The 26,849-nt window shown below is 45.8% G+C and overlaps 2 protein-coding genes across 2 annotated transcripts; one reads left to right on the top strand and one right to left on the bottom strand.

Annotated features, from left to right (window-relative positions):
- Window positions 1-1,273: 1,273 nt before the first annotated feature.
- On the bottom strand, window positions 1,274-13,766 carry LOC139308356 (zinc finger protein 271-like). The gene is made up of 3 exons (XM_070931869.1): window positions 13,622-13,766; window positions 4,557-4,615; window positions 1,274-2,576 (listed from the first exon to the last, which is right to left on the bottom strand). Exon 3 carries the CDS (start codon window positions 2,567-2,569, stop codon window positions 1,877-1,879), a length of 693 nt encoding a protein of 230 aa, XP_070787970.1. The 5' UTR covers window positions 2,570-2,576; window positions 4,557-4,615; window positions 13,622-13,766; the 3' UTR covers window positions 1,274-1,876.
- A 590-nt stretch (window positions 13,767-14,356) lies between these two features.
- TPGS1 (tubulin polyglutamylase complex subunit 1) lies at window positions 14,357-19,250 on the top strand. Its single transcript, XM_070931868.1, has 2 exons — window positions 14,357-14,703; window positions 18,519-19,250. Exons 1-2 carry the CDS (start codon window positions 14,363-14,365, stop codon window positions 19,048-19,050), a joined length of 873 nt encoding a protein of 290 aa, XP_070787969.1. The 5' UTR covers window positions 14,357-14,362; the 3' UTR covers window positions 19,051-19,250.
- Window positions 19,251-26,849: the final 7,599 nt, after the last annotated feature.

Here is a 26,849-nt window from a genome sequence, read left to right as displayed (position 1 = left end):
GGTCACTTCCTGCCCTTCTGCGGTTTACCAGCAGTCCTCGACTTACAACCACTTGTTTAGTGTCCGTTCAAAGTTACAACGGCACTGAAAAGGGGGACTTAGGCCCATTTCTCACACTTAAGACCGTTGCAGCTTCCCCCGTGGTCATGTGATCAAAATTCGGAAGCTTGGCAACTGGCGTGTATTTGTGACGGTTGTAGTATCCTGGGGTCATGTGATCCCCTTTCTGAGAAAGCAAAACCAGATTCATTTAACAACCATCTTAGTAGCTTAACAAGTGCGGTGATTCACTTAACAACTGTGGCAACAAAACATAAAACGGGAAACACATTTAACAACTGCCTCACTTAGCAATGGGAATTTTGGGCTCAATTGCCGTCTTAAGTTGAGGACTATCCGTGCAATCTTTAAAAAAAAAAAAAGGCAATTGTCTTAAGTGAGAAGAAACAGGTTAAAAAAAGGAGGGAGGAGAAACAATTTAGGGGTACCAAATGCCAGAAGGAAGATATCTTTCGTTGGCATCTTAAGGACAAATTCATGGGTTGCTCTGGAAATATTCCGATAAGATTTATAACCGGCTGGGGTAAACTAGCTGTTAGATCAGCTCTAAGGCTATGTCAAATTTCTTAGGTTTCGATTTGATTTAAAGGATGTCATTCATCCCAAGAGCCACGGTGGCGCAGTGGTTAGAGTGCAGTACTGCAGGCTACTTCTGCTGACTGCCGGCTGTCTGCAATTTGGCAGTTCGAATCTCACCAGGCTCAGGGTTGACTCAGCCTTCCGTCCTTCCGAGGTGGGTAAAACGAGGACCCAGATTGTTGGGAGCAAAAGGCTGACTCTGTAAACCGCTTAGAGAGGGCTGTAAAAGGTCTGTGAAGCGGTATATAAGTCTAAGTGCTATTGCTATCCATTTGAAAATCTGATGTTCCTCAGTCCAAAAAAAAAAAAAGTTTTTTAAGTTTTTTGATTGGCATTTGGGATTCTTCTCTTGCTGGCTCATTTTTTTTTTTTTTTTTGTAAAAATGAAGACAACACACCAATTTTGGCAGAGGGGCGGGAAAAGATCAAGGAGGGGTCCTTGGTGCTCTCTGAGCTTAGTGGTTTCCCTTGCTGATGTCTCGTTACCCCAGTGGTGGGTTTCAAAAATTTTTACTACCGGTTTTGTGGGTGTGGCTTGGTGGGTGTGGCATGGCTTGGTGGGCCAATCCAGGGGAAGGTTACTGCAAAATCCCCATTTCCTCCCGATCAGCTGGGACTTGGGAGGCAGAGAATAGATGGGGGCGGGGCCAGTCAGAATTTTTACTACCGGTTCTCCAGAACTGGTCAGAACCTGCTGAAACCCACCTCTGAATTACCCTACTAGGTAACATTATCAATCAAAGGGAACGCCTCCATTTTTGTCTGCTAGTTCTTCTACAAGTCATTTAGGGAGAGTGGTCTCATTTGCAAGCTTTTTCTCCGTGAGAAGACGGCCGTGGCACACCTCGCAAAGTCTTTGGGCACCCTGAGAAAGGGAAGGGAGCAATAGTGAAATTCAAATTTTTTTACTACTGGTTCTGCGGGCGTGGCTTGGTAGGCGTGGTGTGGCTTGGTGGACGTGGCTTGGTGGGCGTGGCAGGGGAAGGATACTGCAGAATCTCCATTTCCACCCCACTCCAGAAGAAGGATACTGCAAAATCCCCATTCCCTCCCCACTCCTGGGGGAAGGATATTGCAAAATCTCCATTCCCACTCCACTCTGGGACCAGCTGTTCTCCAAACTGCTCAAAATTTCCGCTACCGGTTCTCCAGAACCTGTCAGAACCTGCTAGATTTCACCCCTGGAAGGGAGGGTCATTTACGGATCCCGAGCCCCTTCGCCCCCCCCCTCTTGTCCCTAAGAGTGCAACCTGCGGACGTGCTTCAGAAGGTTGGACTTGTGATTGAAAGACTTGGGGCAGTGCTTGCAGCCGAAGGCGGGGTACTTTTGATGGGTGCGCTGGTGCTGCAGGAAGGTGGAACGATGCGTGAAGGTTTTGGGACACTGGTCGCAGCGGTGGGGACGCTCGCCCGTGTGGACCCGCTCGTGTTCTTTGACCGAGGCTTCCCACTTGAAGCGCCGGCTGCAGTGGGAGCAGGCGAAGGGCTTCTCCTGGGTGTGGATCCGCAGGTGTTTCACCAGGCAGGAGGTCCGCTTGAAGCGCTTGGGACACAAATGGCAGGGGAAAGGGGCCTCGTCCGAATGCACCTTGGCGTGCTTGTCCAGGTCAGCCTGCAGCTTGAACCGTTTCCCGCAGATCCGGCAGCAAAAGGGCCGGGAGGCCGAATGCACCAGGCGGTGCTTAATGAGGTCGGCGCAACGGGTGAAGGTCTTCTGGCAACGCTGGCACTGGTACGGGCGCTCCCCCGTGTGGATGCGCTGGTGTTCCCGGAAATTGGACTGGTGTTTGATGTCCTTCCCGCAGATGTCGCAGTGGTGGAGTTCCAGGTCAGGGGCAACCACTTGGGGACGTTTCCTCTTCGGCTTCCAAACAGCCTTCTTCCTCCTTTTCCGCAGCCGGGTTTTGGGAGGGCTCATCCGGGGGTCCATGAATTGCCTGGAGAAGCGGAACAAAAAGGCCACAGCGCACCGTTAAGCCTTTTTCACAGATTTCTTACAGCCAAAAATCTTTTCTGGACTGGATTCACATGATCAGATACAGCACATTTTTCATCCTGTTGTAACTTTGAACGGTCACTAAACAAACTGTTGTAAGTCGAGGACTAAGTCTTGGGTAAGCCAAAGGAATCTGGGAACTCCCCAGGAAGTCCAAGTCTCTTTTTTCCACCTAGACACGCATTTCTGTTTCATAACTACCATTCGTGCCTTGGATCAAAATTTTCTTCAGAAATCGCTGATGTTTACTAACTTGATTTATACAAATAGAATAGAATAGAATAGAATAGAATAGAATAGAATAGAATAGAATAGAATAGAATAGAATAGAATAGAATAGGATAACAGAGTCGGAAGGGACCTTGAAGGTCTTCTAGTCCAACCCCCTGCTTAGGCAGGAAACCCTGCACCACTTCAGACAAATGGTTATCCAACATCTTCTTAAAAACTTCCAGTGTTGGAGCATTTACAACTTCTGGAGGCAGGTTGTTCCACTGATTAATTGTTTTAACTGTCAGGAAATTTCTCCTTAGTTCTAAATTGATTCTCTCCTTGATTAGTTTCCATCCATTGCTTCTTGTCCTGCCCTCAGGTGCTTTGGAGAATAGCTGGACTCCCTCTTCTTTGTGGCAGCCCCCGAGATATTGGAAGACTCCTATCATGTCTCCCCTAGTCCTTCTTTTCATTAAACTAGACATACCCAGTTCCTGCAACCGTTCTTTATATGTTTTAGCCTCCAGTCCCCTAATCATCTTCGTTGCTCTTCTCTGCACTCTTTCTAGAGTCTCCACATCTTTTTTACACTGTGGTGACCAAAACTGGATGCCGAATTCCAAGTGTGGCCTTACCAAGGCTTCATAAAGTGGTCTTAACACTTCATGTGATCTTGATTCTATCCCTCTGTTAATGCAGCCAAGAACTGTGTTGGCTTTTTTGGCAGCTGCTGCACACAGCTGGCTCATATCTAAATGGTTGTCCACTAGGACTCCAAGATCCCTCTCTCAGTTACTACTATTGAGTGAGGTTCCTCATATACCCGTGATGGTGAACCTATGGCACACGTGCCACAGGTGGCACCGGAGCCATATTAGTAGGCACGCAAGCTCAGCTCTGGGGCGCATGCGCACACTGGCCAGCTGATTTTCGGGCCTTCTGGGCCCACCAGAAGTAGGGAAACAGGCTGTTTCCTGCCTCTGGAGGGCCTGGTGGGGGTGGGGAAGGCCCGTTTTTCTTTCTTACCTGGCTCCAGATCCTCTCTGTGTATCTGGGAACGGCGAAAACAGCCTTTCCCACTCCCTTGGAGGCCCTACGGAGGCTGAAAGGGCCCATTTCCCCTCTCCCGGTGGGACAGGAAGTGACGTTTTTTCCTGTCCCCAGCCTCCAGAGACTCCTAGAGAGGCTCCTAGAGACTCCTAGAGAGGTTCTGGAGGCTGGGGACAGCAAAAAATGTCACTTCCTGTCCCACCGGGAGTTGGGAAATGAGCCCTTTCAGCCTCCGTAGGGCCTCCAAGGGAGTGGGAAAGGCTGTTTTCGCCGTTCCCAGATACAGAGAGGATTTGGAACCAGGTAAGAAAGAAAAACGGGCCTACCAGGCCATCATGTGCCAGGAGTGGGGGGGGGGGAGGGGGAGGGGGAGGGGGTTGGACACACATGCGCGTGGGCACGTGCGCGCGCAACCCTTCCCCGCCCCCCCTCTCCTGGCACGCGATGGCAAAAAGGTTAGACATCACTGTCATATACTGTACCTGTGCATTTTGTTTTTCTTGCCTAAATGTAGAACCTTCCTTTTTTCAACTTCCCTGAAAAGGGGCCACTGAGCCTTTCCTGCAGGTCCATCTTACTACCAAAGCCTCTTCTGTAGTAAGAGAAAGAGATGATGGTCAAAACACGGGATCCCATCCCAGTGTCCCCAAATACTTACCAACTTTCACTTCCAATCCCGTTCCTGAGACCACACGGTTACGGGAAATATTCCATTACCTAAAAAATGAAGACACCAACATGTAAAGAGAAAAAGGGTTATTGAAGAAACATCCGAAAGAGATGCTAATAATATCCACAATAGTTCAGTGGATAAATGCATGAATACATTTGTTGTTCTGTTGCAATTTTAATGGGTCACCGTTGACATTACGTGCATATCTCACTATGCTACACCCAGGTTTAGGAGCCTTGGTAGGACAGTGGTTTAATGCACCCTGTTATTAACACAGCTGCCTGCAATTTCTGCAGGTTCGAATCTTACCAGGCTCAAGGTTGGCTCAGCCTTCCATCCTTTCTAAGGTAGGTTAAATGAGGACCCAGTTTGTGGGGGCAATAAGCTGACTTTGTATAAATATACAAAAGTATGAAGGCTATTGCTTAACGCACTGTAAGCCGCCCTGAGTCTCCGGAGAAGGGCGGCATATAAATCAAATTAAAAAAAAAAAAGGTTTCTCAAATCTTGGAATTTTGGGAGTTGAAATCCGCACAACTTTAGGTTGCCAAAGTTGAGAAACATGCCCTAGATCAGTGGCCTCCCAACATTAGGGACATTAGGGATAGGTTCCATGGAGAGAAAGTTTTCCACGGACCAGAAGGGGCATGGTTTCATGTGCTGCCCACATCCCAAGGATGGGGCTTTGCTTGTTTGCGTGGCCCAGTACTGGTCCATGGACTAGAGGTTGGGGACCCCTGCACTAGATTATCTACATCAGGGGTCTCCAACCTTGGCAAACTTTAAGACTTGTGGACTTCAACTCCCAGAGTTCCTCAGCCATCTTTGCTGGCTGAGGAACTCTGGGAGTTGAAGTCCACAAGTCTTAGTCGCCAAGGTTGGAGACCCCTGATCTACATTGTTGTCTTTTTCCTCATGTCTTCCCTTTAATGTCTTTTTTTTTTTACTATTTTTCTAGTTTTACTATTTTTTTTTGCTTTCTCTCCCATGCTGCTTACTCCAAAATGGAAGAACACAATATGATATTCACACATGCTGGGGGGGGAAAAAGGATGCACAATAATCGATTCTCCTGTATTTCTACTAGCTATTGATTAAATCAATAACAGTAACAGAGTTGGAAGGGACCTTGGAGGTCATCTAGTCCAACCCTCTGCTCACACAGGAGACCTGTACACCCAGCTCTACTTGCAAGTGCAATCAATTCAATTCAATTCAAACCTTTATTGTCAAGAGTACAACATGTGTACAATGAGATTGGCTGAGCCTCCTTTCGTGCACCCCTCCAAACCAATACAACTCACAGTGAAAGACAGGAATAGAATAGAATAGAATAGAATAGAATAGAATAGAATAGAATAGAATAGAATAGAATAGAATAGAATAGAATAGAATAGAATAGAATAGAATTCTTTATTGGCCAAGTGTGACTGGACACACAAGGAATTTGTCTTTGGTGCATATGCTCTCCGTGTACATAAAAGAAAAGATGCATTCGTCAAGAATCATAAGGTACAACATTTAATGATAGTCATAGGGTACAAATAAGCAATCAAACCATACTAGGAAACGGTCAATATAAATCGTAAGGATACCAGCAACAAGGTTACAGTCAGACAGTCATAAGTGGGAGGAGATGGGTGGCGGGAACGATGAGAAGATTAAAAGTAATGCAGACTTAATAACTAGTTTGACAGTGTTGAGGGAATTATTTGTTTAGCAGAGTGATGGCGTTCAGGAAAAAACTGTTCTTGTTTTTTTGGCAGAAAAATTCCTAACCCAGTGAATCCTACTAACAAACACACAATCCTACTGCACCGTAGGAACTTATTGCATGTCGCGCCGGCCCCGCAAATCAATCGTACTATGTTGTTGTAAAGGTATTTCCCATTCAGAAGCCTGACAGCCCATAGATAAAAATTGTTCTTCAGCCTATTTGTGCGGCTGGCTATGCTTCTGTATCTCCTTCCGGATGATAGGAGGGTAAAGAAGCGCTGACCAGGGTGTGAGTCGTCCCTGAGGATTTTATTTATTTATTTGTTAGTTAGTTAGTTAGTTAGTTAGTTAGTTAGTTAGTTAGTTAGTTAGACTTCTATACCACTTCAGAGTGCTTTACAGCACTCTCTAAATGGTTTACAAAGTTAGCATATAGCATGTTGCATATTAACATATTGCATTAGCCAGGGTGGATTTGATTTAAATCGAGTTGATTTAAGTCACAATTTAAATCATGATTTAAATCACTAGTAAAAAGGCTTGATTTAAATCAACTCGATTTAAATCCTAATTTTTAAAGAGCAACTGTCATCTCTGCTACTCCTTTGACCCACTGTTGACTCACCGATAGCCCCAGTGTTGCAGAATATACAGCCTCATGCTACCTAACTAAGCTCCATTTCATGCTGAATAAACTAAATTATTTACGTATCTTAAATAGAAAACTATCTTACGATAGATTTTTACCCCAAAAGTTTCTTATTAAAATAAATTCGATAAAAAAAAAATCCGATTTAAATTTAAAAAAATCTGATTTTTTTGATTTTTTTAAAAAAATCATTGATTTTTATCCACCCTGGCATTAGCATATTGCCCCCAACAGTCTGGGTCCTCATTTTACCCACCTCGGAAGGATGGAAGGCTGAGTCAACCTTGAGCCGGTGAGATTTGATCTGCGGATCTGCTGAACTAGCAGTCAGCTGAAGTAGCTGCAGTACTGTACTCTAACCACTGCGCCACCTCGGCTCACCTTTCCCTCACTCTTCTAAGGCAGCGAACCCTAGTGATCTCATCTAGCGTTATCGGGGGTACCAGCCCACGATGTTTTGCGCTGTGCTCACCACCCTCTGTAATATCTGTCCATCCGTGGCTGTCAAGTCAGCATACCGCACCGTAATGTGTTACCACCTTTAAAGCGCTCCATGGCATAGGACCTGGGTATTTGCGGGACCGCCTTCTGCCACCGATAGCCTCCCACCGACCAGTACGCTCCCACAGAGAGGGACTCCTCAGGGTGCCGTCAGCCAGGCAATGTCGGCTGGCGACCCCCAGGGGGAGGGCCTTCTCTGTGGCAGCTCCTGCCCTCTGGAACGATTTGCCCCCGGAGATAAGAAGGATATCGGATCTCCGGGTCTTTCGCCGTGCCCTGAAAACTTTTCTTTTCCATCAAGCAGGGCTGGCGTGAACCCCCCCCCCTTTTTTTTTAGTTTTTTACCTTTTAATCTGTCAATGGATTTTAATTCGAATTGTTTTAATATTTGGGCCAAAGTATGTAATTCTTTTAATAATTTTAAATTTTGTATTGGTATGTGTTTTAGTTCTGGCTGTGCACCGCCCTGAGTCCACTAGGAGAAGGGCGGTATACAAATTGAATAAAATAAATAAATAAATAAATAAATAAATAAATAAATAAATAAATAAATAAATAAATAAATAAAGTACTGAGGCCGCTTTCTATTGTGAACTGGCAGCGGGCAACACCATTTGTGTGAATAGCGCGCATTCCCGCCGCTCTGCAAGTGGAGCTGCGCACGCACAATTTTCACTACATCAAACAGGAAATGACACGTGTCTGAAGAATCAACATTGAGGGCTGCAGAAAGTCCCTAAAAGTTTGCATTTCACGCGTGACACTTCATCATGTCCTTTCCTGAAAATACGCGCCCTGAATTTGACTTCACTCAAAAAACAAACAAAGTGGATGTCTTATAGAGCACTACACAACGAAAGAAGACAACTCAGCATTGGAAAGAAAGGGGGTTTCCTTCCCAGGTTGGTAAATATACTTCCCTACGGACATAAACTGTTGTTTCCAACCAAGTATATTGCATGAGTCAAAAAGAGGGGTGTGAAAATATCTACAGACCCTTCGTATCCTGGCAGGGTGGATTTGATTTAAATCGAGTTGATTTAAATCACAATTTAAATCATCATTTAAATCACTAGTAAAGAGGCTTGATTTAAATCAACTCGATTTAAATCATAATTTTTGTTTTTTAATTTGATTTATATGCCGCCCTTCTCCGGAGACTCAGGGCAGCTTACAATGCGCTAAGCAATAGCCTTCATCCTTTTGTATATTTATACAAAGTCAGCTTATTGCCCCCACAACTGGGTCCTCAATTTACCTACCTTAGAAAGGATGGAAGGCTGAGTCAACCTTGAGCCTTGGCGAGATTCGAACCTGCAGTAATTGCAGGCAGCTGGTCTTAATAACAGGGTGCTTTAGACCACTGTACTACCAAGGCTTTTAAAGAGCAACTGTCATCTCTGCTACTCCTTTGACCCACTGTTGACTCACCGATAGTCCCAGGGTTGCAGAATATACAGCCTCATGCTACATAACTAAGCTCCATTTCATGCTGAATAAACTAAATTATTTATGTATCTTACGATAGATTTTTACCCCAAAAGTTTTTTATTAAAATAAATTCGATAAAAATCAAAAACATCCGATTTAAATTTAAAAAATCTGATTTTTTTTTATTTTTTTAAAAAAAAATCATTGATTTTTATCCACCCTGTATCCTGGACATAAACTGTTTCAACTCCTACCCTCAAAACGATGCTATAGAGCACTGCACACCAGAACAACTAGACCAGTTATGGCTAACATTTTTACCATTGCGTGCCAAAAGCGGGAGAAGTGCAGGGTCGCGCGCACACACTTGCCCATACCCATAATTCTATGTGCCCTGCCCCCCTGAGCATGCTTGTGGAACCCACGCTTTTGGCATGTGATAGCACAGTGGGGCTGGTATGCCCGTTTTTCACCCTCCCCAGGCTCCAGAGGCTTTCTAGGAGCCTGGGAAGGGCGAAAACAGCCTTCCCCACTCCCCCCCAGAAGCCCTCCGGAGGCTGGAAACAGCCCATTTGCCGACTTCCAGTAGGCCCAGAAGGGCCGAAAATCAGCTGGCCAGTGCGCGCATGCGTGCTGGAGCTGAGCTAGGGCAATGCTCGCGTGCCCACCAATATGGCTCCGCGTGTTACCTGTGGCATGCATGTCATAGGTTCGCCATCACAGAACTAGACACAAGGACAGTTTTTTCCCGAACGCCATCACTCTGCTAAACAAATAATTCCTTCAACACTGTCAAACTATTCACTAAGTTTGCACTACTATTAATCTTCTCATCGTTCCCACCACTCATCTCCTCCCACTTATGACTATGACTGTAACTATGTTGCTTGTATCCTTACGATTTATATTGATATTGTTTCCTAGTACGATTTGATTGCTTATTTGTACCCTATGACTATCATTAAGTGTTGTACCTTATGATTCTTGACGAATGTATCTTTTTTTTTTTATGTACACCGAGAGCGTATGCACCAAAGACAAATTTCTTGTGTGTCCAATCACGCTTGGCCAATAAAGAATTCTATTCTAGGGTGTAAGTCGAAGATTATCTGCATTTGAAAGCCTGGAAAAGAAAGGATTCTGAACCGAAGTTTGCAAGCAGAGCTTTAAAAGGGAAAGACAGAAAGAGCCCAAATTGCAATTCTTCTTCTTGTTGTGCCATATCCTTCATCGGACGTTGACGAGCATGTTGGCGATCCTATTTTTATCAACAGCCGCACGAAAAAGGGCTGTTGAGTTTTGTCCAAACCGGTCGGTCCCTTAGATTTTGAAGCCATGAAGTTCTTCTTCTGTCTGGACCTCATTTTCCTTCAGTCTTTCCCTGGAGGATTAAGTGAAGTACGGCGTATTTTTCCAGGTGTCGCCTCACATGTCCAAAATATTCTAACTTTCGCTTTTTAATGGTTTTGATGATTTCCCTTGGCTTTCCCAGGTGGCTTATCCCCTCCTCATTTCTGATTTTGTCAACCCCGCTTATACGTAACAGCCGCCTGTAAATCCACATTTCTAGTCTCTTCAAGTGGCTTGCTGTCAGAGACCAATTCTTCACTTCGTAGAGGATAGAAAAGATGTAACATCTGACAAGCCTGATTTTCAATTTTAGGTTTATGTCGTGACTGCCCTAAGAAGACCCTTTTTCATTTTGAAGAATGCTTGTTCCATTGCAATGCATTAAGCTATATTGCAGTTTTTACCCCAATGGACTAACAGTTCCAATTCTTATCTGAAACTAGCTGTACCCGGCCACGCATTGCTGTGGCCCAGTCTTGTGGGTATACAATATTTTTTGACCGAGTGCCAATAATTTCCCTCTGGAGCTCAGGTCACGCCTACTTTGCCTCCGTCCCAGTTTGCCACGGGTGTAAGAGCTGGTTTCCCGACTTGCTGGTATAACCGCCTTCACCTTCGCAGCTCTCCGCACCACAGGCGGCATTGGGGTCCCTGCCAAAGGTACGGCATACTCCGTTAGTCAGGAGGACGCTTCGCGGTGGTTGACATTTCCCGCCATTTTGCTTGTGGGTTTGGCGGTGGCAGCGCTGAGGGGAAAAGACCCGGCTCGCGCCTGCCATTGTGGTGCTGCAACGTTAAAGTCCAAAAAGATAGTATAGCGTGTTGCTTTTATGTCCAACAGATGGCGCTGTTTTTCAAAAAAAGCATGTTTTTACCTGTCACAGGTGTGACATCTATATAATATAGGTATATAAAAACACGTGCATATTTAAATGCAACGTTGGGTCAAAATTTCAAAACAACCGGTGAAGAACTTTCGGAGATTTACTATTTTGAACAAACGAACATTTACATTTTTTAAAAAATAGATTTTAGCCTTTATCATTAGCATTTTTTCAAAGGCGATATTAGCATTTTTAACACAGTAGTCTAGGCCTCTTTTCTAACTGTGGTAAAGCATGTTTTTTCTTCTTAGCCAAGGACATTTCTTTCCCGTAGGTGATAATCTGCTTTATCAGTCACTAAACAATAGTATCTTCAGAAAGTCCTTGAATACACTTGTAAGGCTAAAAGCTATAAACGGGGAAATGGGGAAAACCCATAAATTTGGCCCTTGTGGAATGTTATCGAGAGTCGGTGTTTCCTGTTATTCAAGTCTCACATGCACCCAACATTTTATTGTTTGATCACCGTGCTGTCTGATGCGTTACACATACAGGTAAATTGACGTACAACCATTTGTTTAGTGACTGTTCAAAGTTACAACGGCAGTGGGGGAAAAAATGACTTACGACCGTGTTTGGCATGACCATTGGAGCATTCCCCGGGATCACGTGATCAAAATTTGGATGCTTGTCAAGTGGCATGTATTTATGACCGTTGCCGTGTCCCGGGCTCTGTGCGTTAAACCTTTTGCGACCTCCTGGCAAGCAAAGTCAAGGGGGAAGCCGGATTCACTTAACAACCGTGTTACTAATTTAACAACTGCAGTGATTTCATTAACGATGGTGGCCCAAAAGGTTGTAAAATGGGGTAAAACTCACTTAAAGAGCTGTGGTTAAGAATGCAGTACTGCAGGCTACTTCTGCTGACTGTCAGCTGTGACTGCAATTTGGTAGTTCGAATCTCACAAGGCTCAAGGCTGACTCAGCCTTCCATCCTTCTGAGGTCAGTAAAATGAGGACCCAGATTGTTGGGGGCAATAGACTGACTCTATTAAACTCTGTAAACCGCTTAGAGAGGGCTGTAAAGCACTGTGAAGCGGTATATAAGTGCTGTTGCTATTAACAGCAGGCAAAGCTGCCATCCTGCCATGTACTATGGGGGTGGGGAGGGAGCCTGGCAGAGAGGGGGGAAAGTGAAACTGATGAAGTTGTGGGAAAAAGCCTCCCTCTTAGAGACACTCAAGAGTCTTCAAGGTCGTTGCCCCAGAAAAGAATGCAAGATCGTTGCAAAAACAATTTACTCAACTATACAGTTAATCCCCAATTTACAACAGTTCACTTAGTGGCTCTTCAAAGTTACAACGGCATTGAAAAAAAGTGACTTATGACCACTTTTCACACTTATGATCATTGCAGCATTTCCCATGGTCATGTGATAAAAATCCAGATGCTTTCAAACTGTCTCACCTTTATGACGGTTGCAGTGTCCCGGGATCATGTGATTCTTTTTCGCTTAACAATGGTAGCAAAAACATTGTAAACTCAGGAGTGACTCACTTAACAACTGCCTTGTTTCGCAACAGAAAATCTGGTCCCAAATGCTGGTGGATAAGTCGAGAACTACCTGTATCTATTTTCATGTCCTATTAGACGCATGGAGGGTAGAACCAAAATTGTTTTTTTTTAGGAGGCAACTGGACTTTCGTTGTTTTTTTCTTTAGAAGACGTTTCGCTTCTCATCCAAGAAGCTTCTTCAGCTCTGGCCGGATGGTGAGAAACGGAAGGATTTATACTCCTTGCAGACAGCTGGACATTTCCATCCTTTTAGAGGGTCTAAAGTCTGGAAGTCTGTGTCCTCAGGATCACCTGAGTAGTGTAAATACTACTGTAAAGTAGTGTAAATGGGCATGGAGCCTTCTTGGTACTGCTGAAAGGACCGTGTTGTAGACTGGAGACAGATGATGTGGTATCCCTCCCCCTCTGTTGAGAGAGGGCTGTTCAATTTTGACATAGATGGCCTCTTTGACCCACCCCTGCTAAATAAGGCTGGGCTCTTACGGGGAACCGCATTTCATATTTATTTATTATTATTTTATTTTAATTTTGCCACCCATCTCGCTGCAAGGTGAGATGGGCAGCCAAGGGCTCCTCTGCAGGGGTGGAATTCAATTTTTTTTTTAACTACTGGTTCTGTGGGTGTGGCTTGGTGGGCGTGGCGTGGTGGGCGTGGCAAGGGAAGGATATTGCAAAAACTCCATTCCCACCCCACTCTGGGGCCAGCCAGAGGTGGTATTTGCCAGTTCTCTGAACTACTCAAAATTTCTGCTACCGGTTCTCCAGAACCTGTTAGATTTACAGGGGTCCCCAAACTTGGCCGCTTTAGGACTTGTGGACTTCAACTCCCAGAATTCTCCAGGCAGCATAGCTGGCTGGAGAATTCTGGGAGTTGAAGTCCACAAGTCTTAAAGCGGCCTAGTTTGAAGACCTCTGTGTTAGAACCTGCTGGATTTCACCCCTGCCCATTTCTTCCGGGAAGGAGGAGACCGTTGCATCGCAACCCGCCACCCCAGCGACCTCACCTCCTTTCCGGCATCCAGAGGCGCTCCAGGAACCGCTTTCCCGAACTCCTTAACTCTCGCGAGACCTCCTTCGCGATCGCAAGCCCACACGGGAAGAGGGTCAAACGTAGAGACGGCGAAGCCAGACAGGGAAACGTCGCGTCGGGGGATATTGCCCCCCCCACCATGTACATATAGGTTTCCCGACGAAACTTCCGGGTGTAGAGATGTTAGAGCCTAGAGTGGTTTGATTCCGGAAACGGAAGTGCACCTACTCTTCCGGTAAAGACGGAAACAGGATGCTGTCTACTTCGTTTTATGGGCACGAAGGGCCACTCTAGCCTCACTTTTTTTTAATCTCTGTGGCTGCTCTTTTTTTTATCTCTATGGCCAAAATCCTTGGTACGTTTTCAGAATGAGGTGCGCTTCCGCCTCACAAAAGTGAGTTCTCGACATAAAAAGTGAGTTCTCCACCTAAAAAGGTGGAGAATGGCAGTAAGTTTGGAACGCGGCCTTTCTTCCCTCCCGCTGAAAATTAATCTCCCTTTTGGCTGCTTTGGGAAGCCGTTCACGAGACAAATTTTTGTCTCGGCGCAGATTCATGACCTCATAGCGGTCTCTTGATTGGCCACTAGGAAAAACTATAGAGGGCGCTCCCGGGAAGGGAGGGAGCGTCGAAAAGAGAGGGCCCTTACTTAAGATGGCGGTCCAACAGACCTCAGTCGAGATGGCAGCCCGCGAGAAACAGTGCCCTCAACTAAAATGGCGGCCAATGAAAAGAGACGCTCTTCCCCCGCGGCGGCGGCGGCGGCGGCCGGGACCGATCAGAGCCGCTCGACCTTGTCAGCGAACGGCGTCTCCGAGGGCGAAGCGGAGTTCCTCCTGCAGTCCGGCGTGACCGACATGGTGCGAGAGGCTCTTCTCAAAGTGCTCGAAGCCCGGCCGGAGAAGCCCGTCGATTTCCTAGCCGGCTACTTCGAGAAGCTGACGCAGAGTAGCCCGGAGGCGGCGACGGAGGCCTTGTCGGACGGCGGGGACCCTCAGCGGCAACTGTGTCTCGACCGGGCCTTGTGGTATCTGGGCCTGGCCCACCATTCCCACAGGTGGGGGCGAAGAATTCCGTTTGCGAGGGACGGAACTACGATCCCCACAATGCAACGGGGCGGCCCACGGGCGGTTCTAAGGGACTCCGCCCGCGGGGCTCATTGGGAAATGTAGTTTTTTTTTCTTCTCTCTACAGCGGCCGAGCTTGGAGATGTGAGGGACCCACAGCAAGGAAAAAATGGAAATAATGGATTGTTTTGGGCTGCGTCAGGAACTTTGACTGCCTTTTAATGGTCGGTTTGGCCTGACTGACATGGGGGCCCCAGAGGCCCTTATGGAGCCTGGTAGAGAACAAAACCTCCGATGCTGTAGCCCATTTTGGCCAGTTTAAATCCTCCCTCCTGACTCTACATATCTGATAAAGGAATCTTCCTCTCACAAAAAGCTGGTGCCTTTATAATAAAATTTGTTATTCAGAAAAGATGCCACCCAAACCCCCTCCTGATTTTTATTTTTTATTTTATTTTTGCTACCAGCTCTCTTCCTACCAGGCATAATGATTCACCCATTTCACGATTCTAGATGCATTCATTATCAAGCATAATTCATAATGATTAAAACTTTAAAGTAATGTATAGTGTAATACACGATTAATCATAAAGAATTGCAGTATAATCGGCTGAAATTATTACAGCTTAATAAACGGAGAAACAAGAAGCCTAGTCAGTGACTAAGGGCATTTTTTACTTCAATATTCCGTATGCTAAATATTTTTGAGTATAAAGAGGGGAAATATTACATCTATCACCGAAGACTTGGATGGTTTTCGAGTTGAGACTAAAATTCTTTTTAAAAGTGTGAGGAAAAGTGGAGAAGGAAAAGAGGACTTGTGTATTAACAAAGGAAATTTACAGAGTAGAATATCTTGCTTTTGCAACTTATAGGAAAAGCTAAAGATGAAGTTTGGAAGAAGTTTAGTAGGTTCTGTTAGCCATCATGGAGAAATAAATATTCCCCTTTATCTCACCATTTTTATAAACTCGATGAAATACAGTATTTCATGAACCATGACTACAGAAGATCTGTGAATAATATTAATTTTTATTGATAGCCAGATGAAATTTCCAGATGAAATCATTACTGATTTCTTTAATCCTCTGCTTTTTACTTTGATTTACTTTTGGCCAAAGCCAAGTCACAAATATGCCTACTCCAAGCATATTTTTCTTGGCACAAAGTAAATTTGATGTGTTTTCCCAAGGCAGCCTACCATTTTATGTGTAGAAGGAATAAAATAATTCTACTGTATGTTAATATATGAATCAAACAAAATATAAGACTTTTGTCAGCTGACATGTATAAATTATTAGTTGTCATGTAAAGTAAGCATAAGGTTTATTGGCAAGTCTGGTGTGTGTATACACACACACACAGGTAGTCCTCAACAAGCACAATTGGGACCAGAATTTACACTGCTAAGCATAGCGGTTGTTAAGGGAGTTGTGTCTGATATTATGACCATTTTGCCATGGTTGTTCAGCGAATCACTGCAAATACGGCATTCCCCATTAAATTTGCTTGTCGAAAGCCAAATGAGAAGGTAGCAAATGGTGATCACATGACCTCAGGACGCTGCATCTGTCTTAAGTGCATACCAGTTGCCCAAATTTTGATCACATGATCGTGAGGATGCTGCAGTGGTTGTAAGTGCGAGGACTGATTGTAAGTCACTTTTTTTCTGTGCTGTTGTAACTTTGAATGGTCACAACGAACAGTTGTAAGTCGAGGACTACCTGTATGACGTTTCCCAGGAAGAAATACAGAAATGTTTTGCCAATGGCTAATCCTATTTAGTTGTTTGAAACTGATTAGAATCATTGACACCTAGAAAAGCTCAGCAACCTTGATGCCATTTTCTAAAGTTAAAAGAAAACTTGTATGAGAAAAGCAATAACAAGTGTAATAATTATACAACTTTAAATGTTTTCATCAACAGTTGAGTGTTTTAAAATTTTTAGTTTCCAACTATTTCAAACTCAAAACACCTCAATTTGAGTCTGAAATATATCTTATTAGATACAGAATGGCTGTCCGGAGGTTTTTTTTGGAAATTTTCTTCCAAAATACTGAAAACAGTTATTATGCATCTGATATACTTCCAGATACCCCAAACTCTTTCTTGACTTTGGAATTAGAAATGGCTGAAACTAAAACAGTTAGCCTAGCCCTAAGTAAGTTCTTTAATTCTTTTTTTTTCTGTTACTTCTCCAAATAAGTTTTTTTTACTTCAACGAAGACCCAATATGGAGCGCTGATCAATTCAGCTTGTCATTTCTCAAAGTAATACAGTACTTGATCCAGCTTTAATGTGATCTAGGCTCCATTTTGAAGGAGGGGGCATTATGGATCACCAGTTAAAGATGCTGAGCTTATCCCCTGTAAAGCTGACAGCCTGGGTTTGAGACCCAAGTGCCACGTGACGGGGTGAACCCCAGTTATTTGCTCCAGCTTCTGCCCACCTAGCAATTCAAAAGCATGCGAATGCAAGTAGATAAATAGGTACCACTTCGGTGGGAAAGGTAACGGTGTTCCATGCACCTCGGCGTGTACAGGTAGTCCTCAACTTACAACAGTTCATGTAGTTCCCAGTTCCTGGGGTCATGTGATCCCCTTTTGCAACCTTCTGGCAAGCAAAGTCAATGGGGAAGCCAGATTCACTTCAGTAACCGTGTTACTAACTTAACAAATGCAGTGACTCACTTTACAACTCTGGCATGAAAAGTCGTAAAATGAGATAAACTTACTTAACAGATGTTTCACTTAGCAACATAAATTTTGGGCTCAATTGTTGTAACTTAAGGACTACCTGTAGTCATGCTAGCCACATGACCAGGGAAAATGTCTTCAGACAACATTGGCTCCCTTGGCAACCCATCCTCTAGAGTCAGAAATGACTGGACAGGGGAAACTTTTACCTTTACCTTTACCTAAACTCGATTCCTTAATCTTACCATCCTTAGTTTGGTCTAATGGTTAAGACACCAGACTAAAAAGTGGGAAACTGTTGAGTTGTAGTCCCGCCATAGCCATGAAAGCTGGCTTGGTGACTTTGGGCCAATCACCAGGAGACTGGGAGTTCTAGTTCCACTTTAGCCATTGAAGCTGGCTTGGTGACTTTGGGCCAATCACCAGGTCACTGGGAGTTCTAGTCCCGCCTTCATCGTGAAAGCTGGCTTGGTGACTTTGGGCCAATCAGCAGGACACTGGGAGTTCTAATCCCGCCTTCATCGTGAAACCTGGCTTGGTGACTCTGGGCCAATCATCACGAGACAGGGAGTTCTAGTCCCGCCTTTGTCGTGAAAGTTGGCTTGGTGACTTTGGGCCAATCACCACGAGACAGGGAGTTCTAGTCCCGCCTTCATTGTGAAAGCTGGCTTGGTGACTGGGCCAATCACCACAAGACAGGGAGTTCTAGTCCCGCTTTTGTCGTGAAAGCCAGCTGAGTCCCTTCACTCTCTCAGCCCAACTCACCTCACACGGTTCTTGTGAGGAAAATAGGAGGAGGGAAACATGCTGGAAATATTCACCACCTTGAGTTATTTGTAAAAAAAATAATACAGGGTGGGATGCAAACAAAACAAATTAATAAAAATCCAGGTTTGGGGCCATCTCGCAGTTCCAAGTACTTTCCTGTCAGCAGCCCATTTTGACCAAAACCTCTCTCTCTCTCTCTCTCTCTCACACACACACACTCTCTCTCTCTCTCTCTCTCTCTCTCTCTCTCTCCTCAGACTGTACTTTAGGGCTTTGCTACTCCAAGACCATCCGTTAACATTGTTAATTTTTCCCCCTCCCTCCCCTCCTCTTCCATTAGGACGGCCTTTAACAACAACGTCCACTCCGCCTACGATGCTCTCAGTGCTGAGGGGAAGGGCAAGAAACCCGGCGTGGACGGGAAGACCTACAGCGAGCTGCTGCGACTGCTGTGCCAAGAGAGGGGCGCCTCCGACGAGACCTTGCAGCCCCTCCTGCAGAAGGTCTCGTGCCGGGACCACGAAGTGGTGCCCTTCGACATCTTCCGTTACGGCGTCCTCACCTGCCTGATCCTTCTCGAGTTCTTGACCAAGGCCGACGGTCTCTACGATGCCCTCGACGACGGCTCGGGAGCCGCCGATAAAAGGGTCTGCACGGCCGTGCTGGGCACCCTGGAAGATGCCCTCCACATAACCGACGTCTCTCCTCCCATCCGTTGCTTGGAAGCCGGATCCAAGCTCAGGCCAGACTGCTTGGCGATGGCGATGGACCAGGCGCTGTTGGAGAGGAAAGCCAGCGCGGCCATGAAGAAGGACGAGTTCCTCAAGAGGGCTTCCTCCATCTTTGTTACCAGAGTGAAGTCCGTTCACTGAGTCCCTGCAGGGAGAGGAGGTGTGGTTCTCTCTGGCTTTCCTGAGCGCCAGAGATCTGTGATGCTACAAGGGTGCAAATGGACACGGACTTGGTCTGTTTTGGGGGGTGCAGGCAAGGGGGATCCCCAGAATCAGTTTGCTTTCTTCAGTTCAGCAGGGCAGCTCCTCTCTAAGGCGGCGGTGGCGAAATATGGCTCCTTTAGGACCTGTGGACTTCAACTCCCAGAATTCCTGAGCCAGCATGGTGGCTCAGGAATTCTGGGAGCTGAAGTCCACAGGTCCTAAAGGAGCTATAGTTGCTCACCCCTGCCCAAAGGTATGCCCAAAGGCTGACCCGACGTCTTATTGTTTGTTTACTTATTTATTATTGGTTCTTATTTATTCTTATTTATTATTGATTTAGATATCTCAAGGCAATACATGGGGCACAGCACTCATATTTTACCACAGTGACAATTTTATGAGGTCATTTAGGCTGGGAGAGAGAGAGAGAGGCTGATCCAGTCACCCAGGGAGCTTTTGAAGATGAAGGGCTTCTTTCCTGTTGCAAGGGCTTCCCCGCTTCCTTTAAACCACCCACGTCCTTGGGCATTCACGATCCGGGAGGGTGATTTGAGTCTTTTGTGGGACTGGGTGGATTCTTGGGGGTGCCTGCGGTGGGGGAAGGGCAGTAGGATTAGGTCTGTGTATCCAGGCATAGGAAGAAGGGGTCTCCAACCTTGGCAACTTTTAAGACCTGTAGACTTCGACTCTCAGAATTCCCCAGCCAGCCATGGTTGGACACCCCTATATGGAGACCCCCTCAAGGATCTGGTGGGCAATTCGGCCCTAGTTGCCATCTGAATGGGGCAGAAGGTTGGGCTTTGAACTATATTGTCCTCATGTGGCCTCTCCCCGGGTGCTAATCCTGGATCGCACCTTGGTTTCCTGAGGAGTTAGACATAGAGATAGAATAATAGAGGTGGAAGGGGCCTAGGAGGACTTCCAGTCCAACTCCCTGTTCGAGCAGGAGATCTTAACACCATTTCAGACAAACTGCTGTCCAGTTTCTTTTTGAAAGCCTCCAGTGATGGAGCATATACAACTTCTGAAGGCAGGCCGTTCCACTGGTTGATTGATTTCACCGTTAGGGAATTCCAGAATGTGCCAGAAGGGACTCCTGGAGTGCTATTGGAAGATGACTGGGAGTGAGTCTGATTGAATTTAGGTAAGGGCCCGTATTAGGGATTCCCTTGTTAGTGGAGAAACATCAATATTTCTCCACCTTTATTGCATCCACAGATAACCATCCAATAGATGCCCTGGTTCCTACTGAATTGGGACAGGCCAGAGGACCTGCAGGTCTGTGAAAAATATTCTAGTTACCTGGTAGATAAAGTCACTCAAATCTGCCCCAAGGCCAAGGGTGCTTGAGGCTCTATCTTCTAACGTGAACTGGGAAGAGTTTGAACCGTTGATTTTCAAGGAAATGGACCAGGTTCTCCGTGGTGTTAGCTCAACCGCCTGTGTGCTGGCTCTGAAGTCCCTTGGGTCTTGAAAGTGGCAGGGAGGTTGGGTCCTTGCTGTAGTGTTTTTCACATTGATGGATGGGTAGCACCTCTGACCTCGAAAGAGATGGTAGTTTGGCCCCCTCAAGAGGCCCAACATTGTTAAATAACCACCAACCATCTCCAATCTTTGAGAGGATGGTTAGACCGTAGCTGCAAAGAATCTTGGAGGAAGATTATGTAGACTTGTTTCAGCGGGATTTAGGATGGAGAGGGTCTGGATGATACTTGTAGATGACTTTTGACAAAGCCTGGATGATGATGGCCAATCCATTCTTGTGCTCCTTGATTTCTTGGCAGAGTTCAATCCCATCAATCATGGCATCCTTCCACACCAGAGGTTGGAAATTGAGGGCACTTTTTTATGACAATCGTCTTTCTTCAGGGCTACTATTGGCAATCGGAAGTCACTCTCAAGGCCTATAGTCTCCTCTCCTATATAACATCTACATAAAACATCTAGATACGGTGATCCCCTGGTCTAGAGTTCAGTACCATCAATGTAACTGACATCCAATTATATTTTTCGATACCAGGCTGGTCAAGTGCCTGGAGGTTCTTACAGGTTTGGATAAGGAGGAAGTGTCTCCAACTCAGTCTTACCAAGACTAAGTAGCTGTGGACATTAGGGCCACCAAGATCCAGAGATACCTTAAATGAGATTGTGCTTCTCTTTTTGAAGGTCAGGTACAATCTGAAGGTCTTTATGGATTTACAGCTACTGCTGAGTGAGGAGGTGGCCAAGAAGCTTTGCCCAGCTTTATCTGGTGGGGCAACTCTGCCTTTTCCGGGATCAGGAAGCTTTTTAGGTGGTCACTCCTGCCCTAGTCACCTCTTGACCTTGACTACTGCAAAGTGTTCTACATGGGGCTGCCCTTGAGGACTACTTGCCAGCTTCCTCGGGCCCAGAATGCAGTGGTGCAGATAGTGATGGGCATACTTTGGTATGCCCATGTGGCAGCTCTGCTCCCATCAACTGACCTGGTCTCGTCTTGCATCAAAAATGCAGGAATTAGAAAGGGAAAAATTATTAAATTATAAAAGATTAGGAACTTTAATAAACAAAGTTTATTAAACATATATGGGGGGGGAGGGAGGGAGAGATATCTAGACAGATACCGAGATATTTCCCAGCAGCAAGTCAGTGTGCATGTTGGTCCCAGGGGGGCACTGTAAAAGTTGGATAGTTGTTGAGTAGTGTCACATTTGCAGTAAATATTCTTATCTTCTGGGGGGGAAACCCCATTTTTCCATATGGTCTTTAGTTAAAAAGGATGTTTAATAAAAAATAAAAAGGATATTGAGATTCTGGAAAGAGTACAGAGAAGAGCAACAAAGATGATTTGGCTGGAGATCAAAACATATGAAGAACGGTTGCAGGAACTGGGTATGTCTAGTCTATTGAAAAGAAGGATTAGGGGAGACATGATAGCAGTCTTCCAATATCTCAGGGGCTGCCACAAAGAAGAGGGAGTCAAGCTATTCTCCAAAGCACCTGAAGCTAGGACAAGAAGCAATGGGTGGAAACTAATCAAGGAGAGAAGCAACCTAGAACTAAGGAGAAATGTCCTAACAATGAGAACAATTAACCAGTGGAACAGAACTTGCCTCCAGAAGTTGTGGGTGATCCATCACTAGGGGGGCTTTTAAAGAGAGATTGGACAGCCACTTGGTATAGGGCAGTGATGGCTTTTTGCCATCGCGTGCCAAAAGGGGGGGAAGTGTGGAGGGGTCGCATGCACGTGTGCCCACACGCATAATTCTGTGTCCCATCCCTGTGCATGTGTGCGCGACCCCCCCCCCACGCTTCCCATGCTTTTGGCATGTGATGGCCTGGTAGGCCCATTTTTTTTGCCCTCCCCAGGCTCCAGAGCCTTTCTAGGAGCCTGGGGAGGGCAAAAACAGCCATCCCCACACACCCCCAGAGGCCCTCTGGAGGCCGGAAACGGCCTGTTTGGTGACTTCCAATGGGCCCAGAAGGCCCGAAAATCAGCTGGCTGGCGCACATGTGCGCTGGAGCTGAGCTCGTGTGCCCGATATGGCTCCGTGTGCCACCTGTGGCACGGGTGCCATAGGTTCGCCATCACGGGTATAGGGTCTCCTGCTTGAGCAGGGTGGTGGACTAGAAGATCTCCAAGGTCCCTTCCAACTCTATTCTGTTACAAACCAGTGTACAGTCTATTTAAACATCTCCAAACCTCCAGGCAACTCCTCAAGTAGTACTATCTCATGAAGCTGGCTTGGTTACCAATGTGTGTTTCTGGCTGGGACTTAAGGGGCTGGCTATAACTTCAAAAGTCCTAAATAGCATACAGGCTAGTAATTTGAGGAACTACCTATCTCTTGTAGTGTCTGCCTGGCCCAGGGGTCTGCAACCTTAAACCCTCAAAAGAGCCAGTTGGACCCGTTTCCCACAGAAAAGAAAACACCGGGAGCCACAAAACCCTTCCCGTGCCTGACTATTTCTTGAGCGGCCACAAAACTAGCATATTTAGTTGAATTAAACGTTCTGTTTTCTTCTGAAAATTTTCTTTTCTTGGATTTATCCATGGTGAACCTACCGAGCTCAGTAAATCGCGTGCTGGCGGGTGTTGCACATTGGCGGTTGTGACGCATATTTTGAGTGACAGGGAGCCGCAGCAGAGGGGTGAAAGAGCCACATGCGGCTCCAGAGCCGCAGGTTGCTGACCCCTGGCCTGGCCCTTACAAACTGACCGGAGATTCCACATGTTCCAGGTTCTTTCCATCAAACAATGTCATTTATCAGGACCCTGGAAGTGTGTCTTTTCTGTCATGGTCCCCTGGATGAGGTTATCCCTGAGATCCATCCATGTGATTTTCCAGAAAACGTGAAAGATTTTTCTTCTCTTCCCAGGGCTTGGGCAAGTAGAATGACTGGAGCAGCCCCTGGAAGTTGTTGGTATATATTCTTGTATGGTTGACCAATTTTGTCCTCATTTTCTTTTTTCTAGTATGTCTGGGGTTTTTTTTTTTGTGTGTGTGTGTGCTTTGTATCATTCCTATTTATATATATATATATTTAATTCTGTTCATTATATGAGAGTCACCCACCATCATTCTGGAATCGGGCAGCATCCAATTGAATGAAATAAATCTGTATCATACACACAAACACAGAATCCTCAATTTTAGTATCTTCACCAACATTAACCCTACCCAGATTCTTGGGCTGAGAGGAAGGAGCTGCCCCAATGTCAGCGAATGTGTTTCTGTGGCCGGGGGGGGGGGGGGGGGTGGACTCGAACCCAAGTCTTGCCACTCCTACTCCCAACTTTCCTGCTACATCCGATTGGTTCTTAGGTTTAGAGGGAGGGGTTTAGCCCAAAGTCAGCCAATGAGCTGCTGCGCCTGAGAGGAAGACTAGAATCCAGGTTTCCATTCCTAGTGTATCCATTGAATAAAGTAAATTTTTGAAAATGGCAAATGTCAAGTTGGTTTTAAAAAAAAATTATGGAGGCATTTGATTTGATTGTTTTTAAAGAGCACAGTAGACATCATTTCCTTTTCACTGGAAAAGTCTAGATCTTTCCTCGTCTAGACTTTTCCAAGCTTCAAGGAGATTTTAGTGCGTACAGAAGCAGAATTATTTATTCTCCTTGATCTTTCTTTTTTCAAGATTATTATCCTGCCTGCGGCTTAAAATTCTCCCTACTTAATCAAGCATTTGGGGTTCGGTAGCATTGTGACTCATCCTTGGTTCATCCTTTGGCCAGACACATCTGCTATTCTGACATCTAGATCAAACAAAAGTTTTTATCTAGTCCAAACAGTCATATGGGCCCGTTCAGTGTCTCAGTCAGATAAGACCTGTTTTTTTTTCCCTCCAACTTTTTCTCAGCATTCCTTACTCACCTGAAGCCTGTTTTAATCTTTTTCTTCGGTTGGAAAAAGTTTGCAGACTAGCTGGCAACGGGTAAAGTGTCCATCAGCAGAACTCTAAAACAGGTGACGTGAAAAGGAATGAGAATGAAGCAAAAGAAGAAATTAGCAAATGCAGCTTTTCAGAGACTTCATCTTTTTACTCACTGGTTGCCTTTAGATCTGGATTACTGTTGATTTTAGGACATTGTGTAATCCTCCCAAGTGGGATAACACGGTTGTTAAATGAATCCGCCTTTGATTTTCCTTACAGAAAGTGACAACAGAGGTGGTATTCAGCAGGTTCTGACTAGTTCTGGAGAACCGGTAGCGGAAATTTTGAGTAGTTCGGAGAACCGGTAGTAAAAATTCTGACTGGCCCCACCCCCATCTATTCTCTGCCTCCCGAGTCCCAGCTGATCGGGAGGAAATGGGGATTTTGCAGTAACCTTCCCCTGGAGTGGGGAGGGAATGGAGATTTTACAGTGTCTTTCCCCTACCACGCCCATCAAGCCATGCCTCACCCACCAAACCACGTCTACAGAACCGATAGTGAATAATTTTGAATCCCACCACTGAGTCACAAAAGCTGATCACATGACACCGGGATACTGCAACCATCAAAAATACATGCCAATTCCCAGGCGTCTGAATGTTCCATCACGGAATGAATCAAATCACGTGGGGATGACGTGACGGTCACGTGAAAAAGTCATAAGTCACTTGTTTGCAGTGCCGTTGTAACTTCACACGGTCACTAAATGAATGGTTGTAAGTCGAGGATTTTAAAGGTGGAAAAGGCTTAGTGTCTATAGGGATTCTCAGACACCCAGACACCATCCTTATCCCAAAAGCTGCTTTTCTCCTGATGACAACTGGGCTTTCTTGATTTTTCTTGACGACGTTTCACTTCTCCAGAAGCTTCTTGGATGAAAAGTGAAACTTCCAAAGAAATAAAACAACATCCTGTTGCCGTTGGAGGAAAACACCTTTGGGAAAAGCTTAGCACAGTGGTTTTCAACCTGTGGTCCGCCCATCCCTGGGGGGGGGGGCTGTGATGTCATCACAGGGGGACCACAAAGGCTTGAAGAAAAGTTATGATTTAAATCTTGAATTAAGTTTTTTTTGGGGGGTGATCCGTGGTCATGGTCCATGTCCACAAAAGGTATTGCAAGGGGATCTGAGGTGAAGAATTGATTGAGGACCCCTGGCTTGGCACATTTTGGAGGCAATCCCAAAGGTGCTTTTTTTCAGGAGACAACTGGACTTTCTTGTTTTTTTCTTTGGAAGATGTTTCGCTTCTCCTCCAAGAAGCTTCTTTAGCTCTGACTGGATGGTGAGGAATGGAAGGAGTTATACTCCTTGCAGGCAGCTGGTCATTTGCATTCTTTTTAGAGAGTCGTTGAGGCCACTTGGAGGTTGGTCTTGTCCTCAGTCTGAGTTTGTTGGACTACACTGTCAGACTGTGGTGCTATCTCAAAATTAAATGAATTTCCATACTGCCAAACTTTAAGGAAATCTTTCTTTAATTGAGCTCAGCCACCGGATCATGACTCCGCGTGGACAAGACTGACCTTTTGTCTCCCAATCCCTCCCTTTCCGATCCCCAAATCTCTGCTTCTCATTGGCTGTCTTCTAAGTCATTCTTCAGACTTCTTTTCCTCGTCATTTCCCAGGAATGTGCCCCCTCCCCTCATTTCCACGACAACCGGGCTTCAAAGGGATTTAGCAGGCAAAAGTTTCAGAGTTTATCTCTCGCTCTCCTCTGCAATCTCTATGCCAGCGTTGAAATGCTGACATCCGGCCCCTCTCCCTTCACTCTCCCAGCGGGGCCTGCGTGAAATAAATAACAAGTTTAGTACCTCACCCGCCCCGAGGGGTTACCCCACCCCCTCCTGGCTTGTCCGGGTGATCTGCATGGAATTTAGCTATGAGGCGGTCAGCTTGGATGTTTGTGCTCTTCATCCAGGAAGCTTCTGACATACACTATACCATCTAGTCAGAGCTGAAGAAGCTTCTTGGATGAGAAGCAAAACTTCTGTGGGAAGTGTACCCCAGGGGGACAATGCCAGGGACCTCATAGCACCAGAAACCTCACAAAACAATGTGCCAGGAGACCAGGGGTGAAATCTACTTACCTTCCCTTACCGGTTTGGAAGTGCACGCGCCACTCATCACATGGTTTTAATGACGACCGGGTGAATGGGCGGAGCCTCGTGCTGCTTTCGCTACCGATTCTCCGAACTACCTGCCGCCATCGCTACCAGTTCGGCCAAACCAGTGCGAACCGGTAGCATTTCACCCCTGCAAGTGACTCAAGCCAGCCCTTCCCCCTTTAAGAAAACCAAGAAGCACCAGCTGAAAGAAAAACAC

This window comes from Pituophis catenifer, unplaced genomic scaffold (assembly GCF_029215685.1).
Source record: "Pituophis catenifer annectens isolate HBS135680 unplaced genomic scaffold, rPitCat1.0.hap2 SCAF_1, whole genome shotgun sequence".
Taxonomy (NCBI): domain Eukaryota; kingdom Metazoa; phylum Chordata; class Lepidosauria; order Squamata; family Colubridae; genus Pituophis; species Pituophis catenifer.
The sequence above is the reverse complement of the archived record's forward strand: the minus strand, read 5'-3'. Positions and strand labels throughout refer to the sequence as shown.

Excerpts from the sequence above, each read along its gene's own strand:
- LOC139308356 (XM_070931869.1), bottom strand. The coding sequence starts at position 2,569 with ATGGACCCCCGGATGAGCCCTCCCAAAACCCGGCTGCGGAAAAGGAGG.
- TPGS1 (XM_070931868.1), top strand. The coding sequence starts at position 14,363 with ATGGCGGCCAATGAAAAGAGACGCTCTTCCCCCGCGGCGGCGGCGGCG. Across the intron at positions 14,704-18,518 it reads CTGGCCCACCATTCCCACAG|GACGGCCTTTAACAACAACG; the intron begins GTGGGGGCGAAG and ends CTCTTCCATTAG.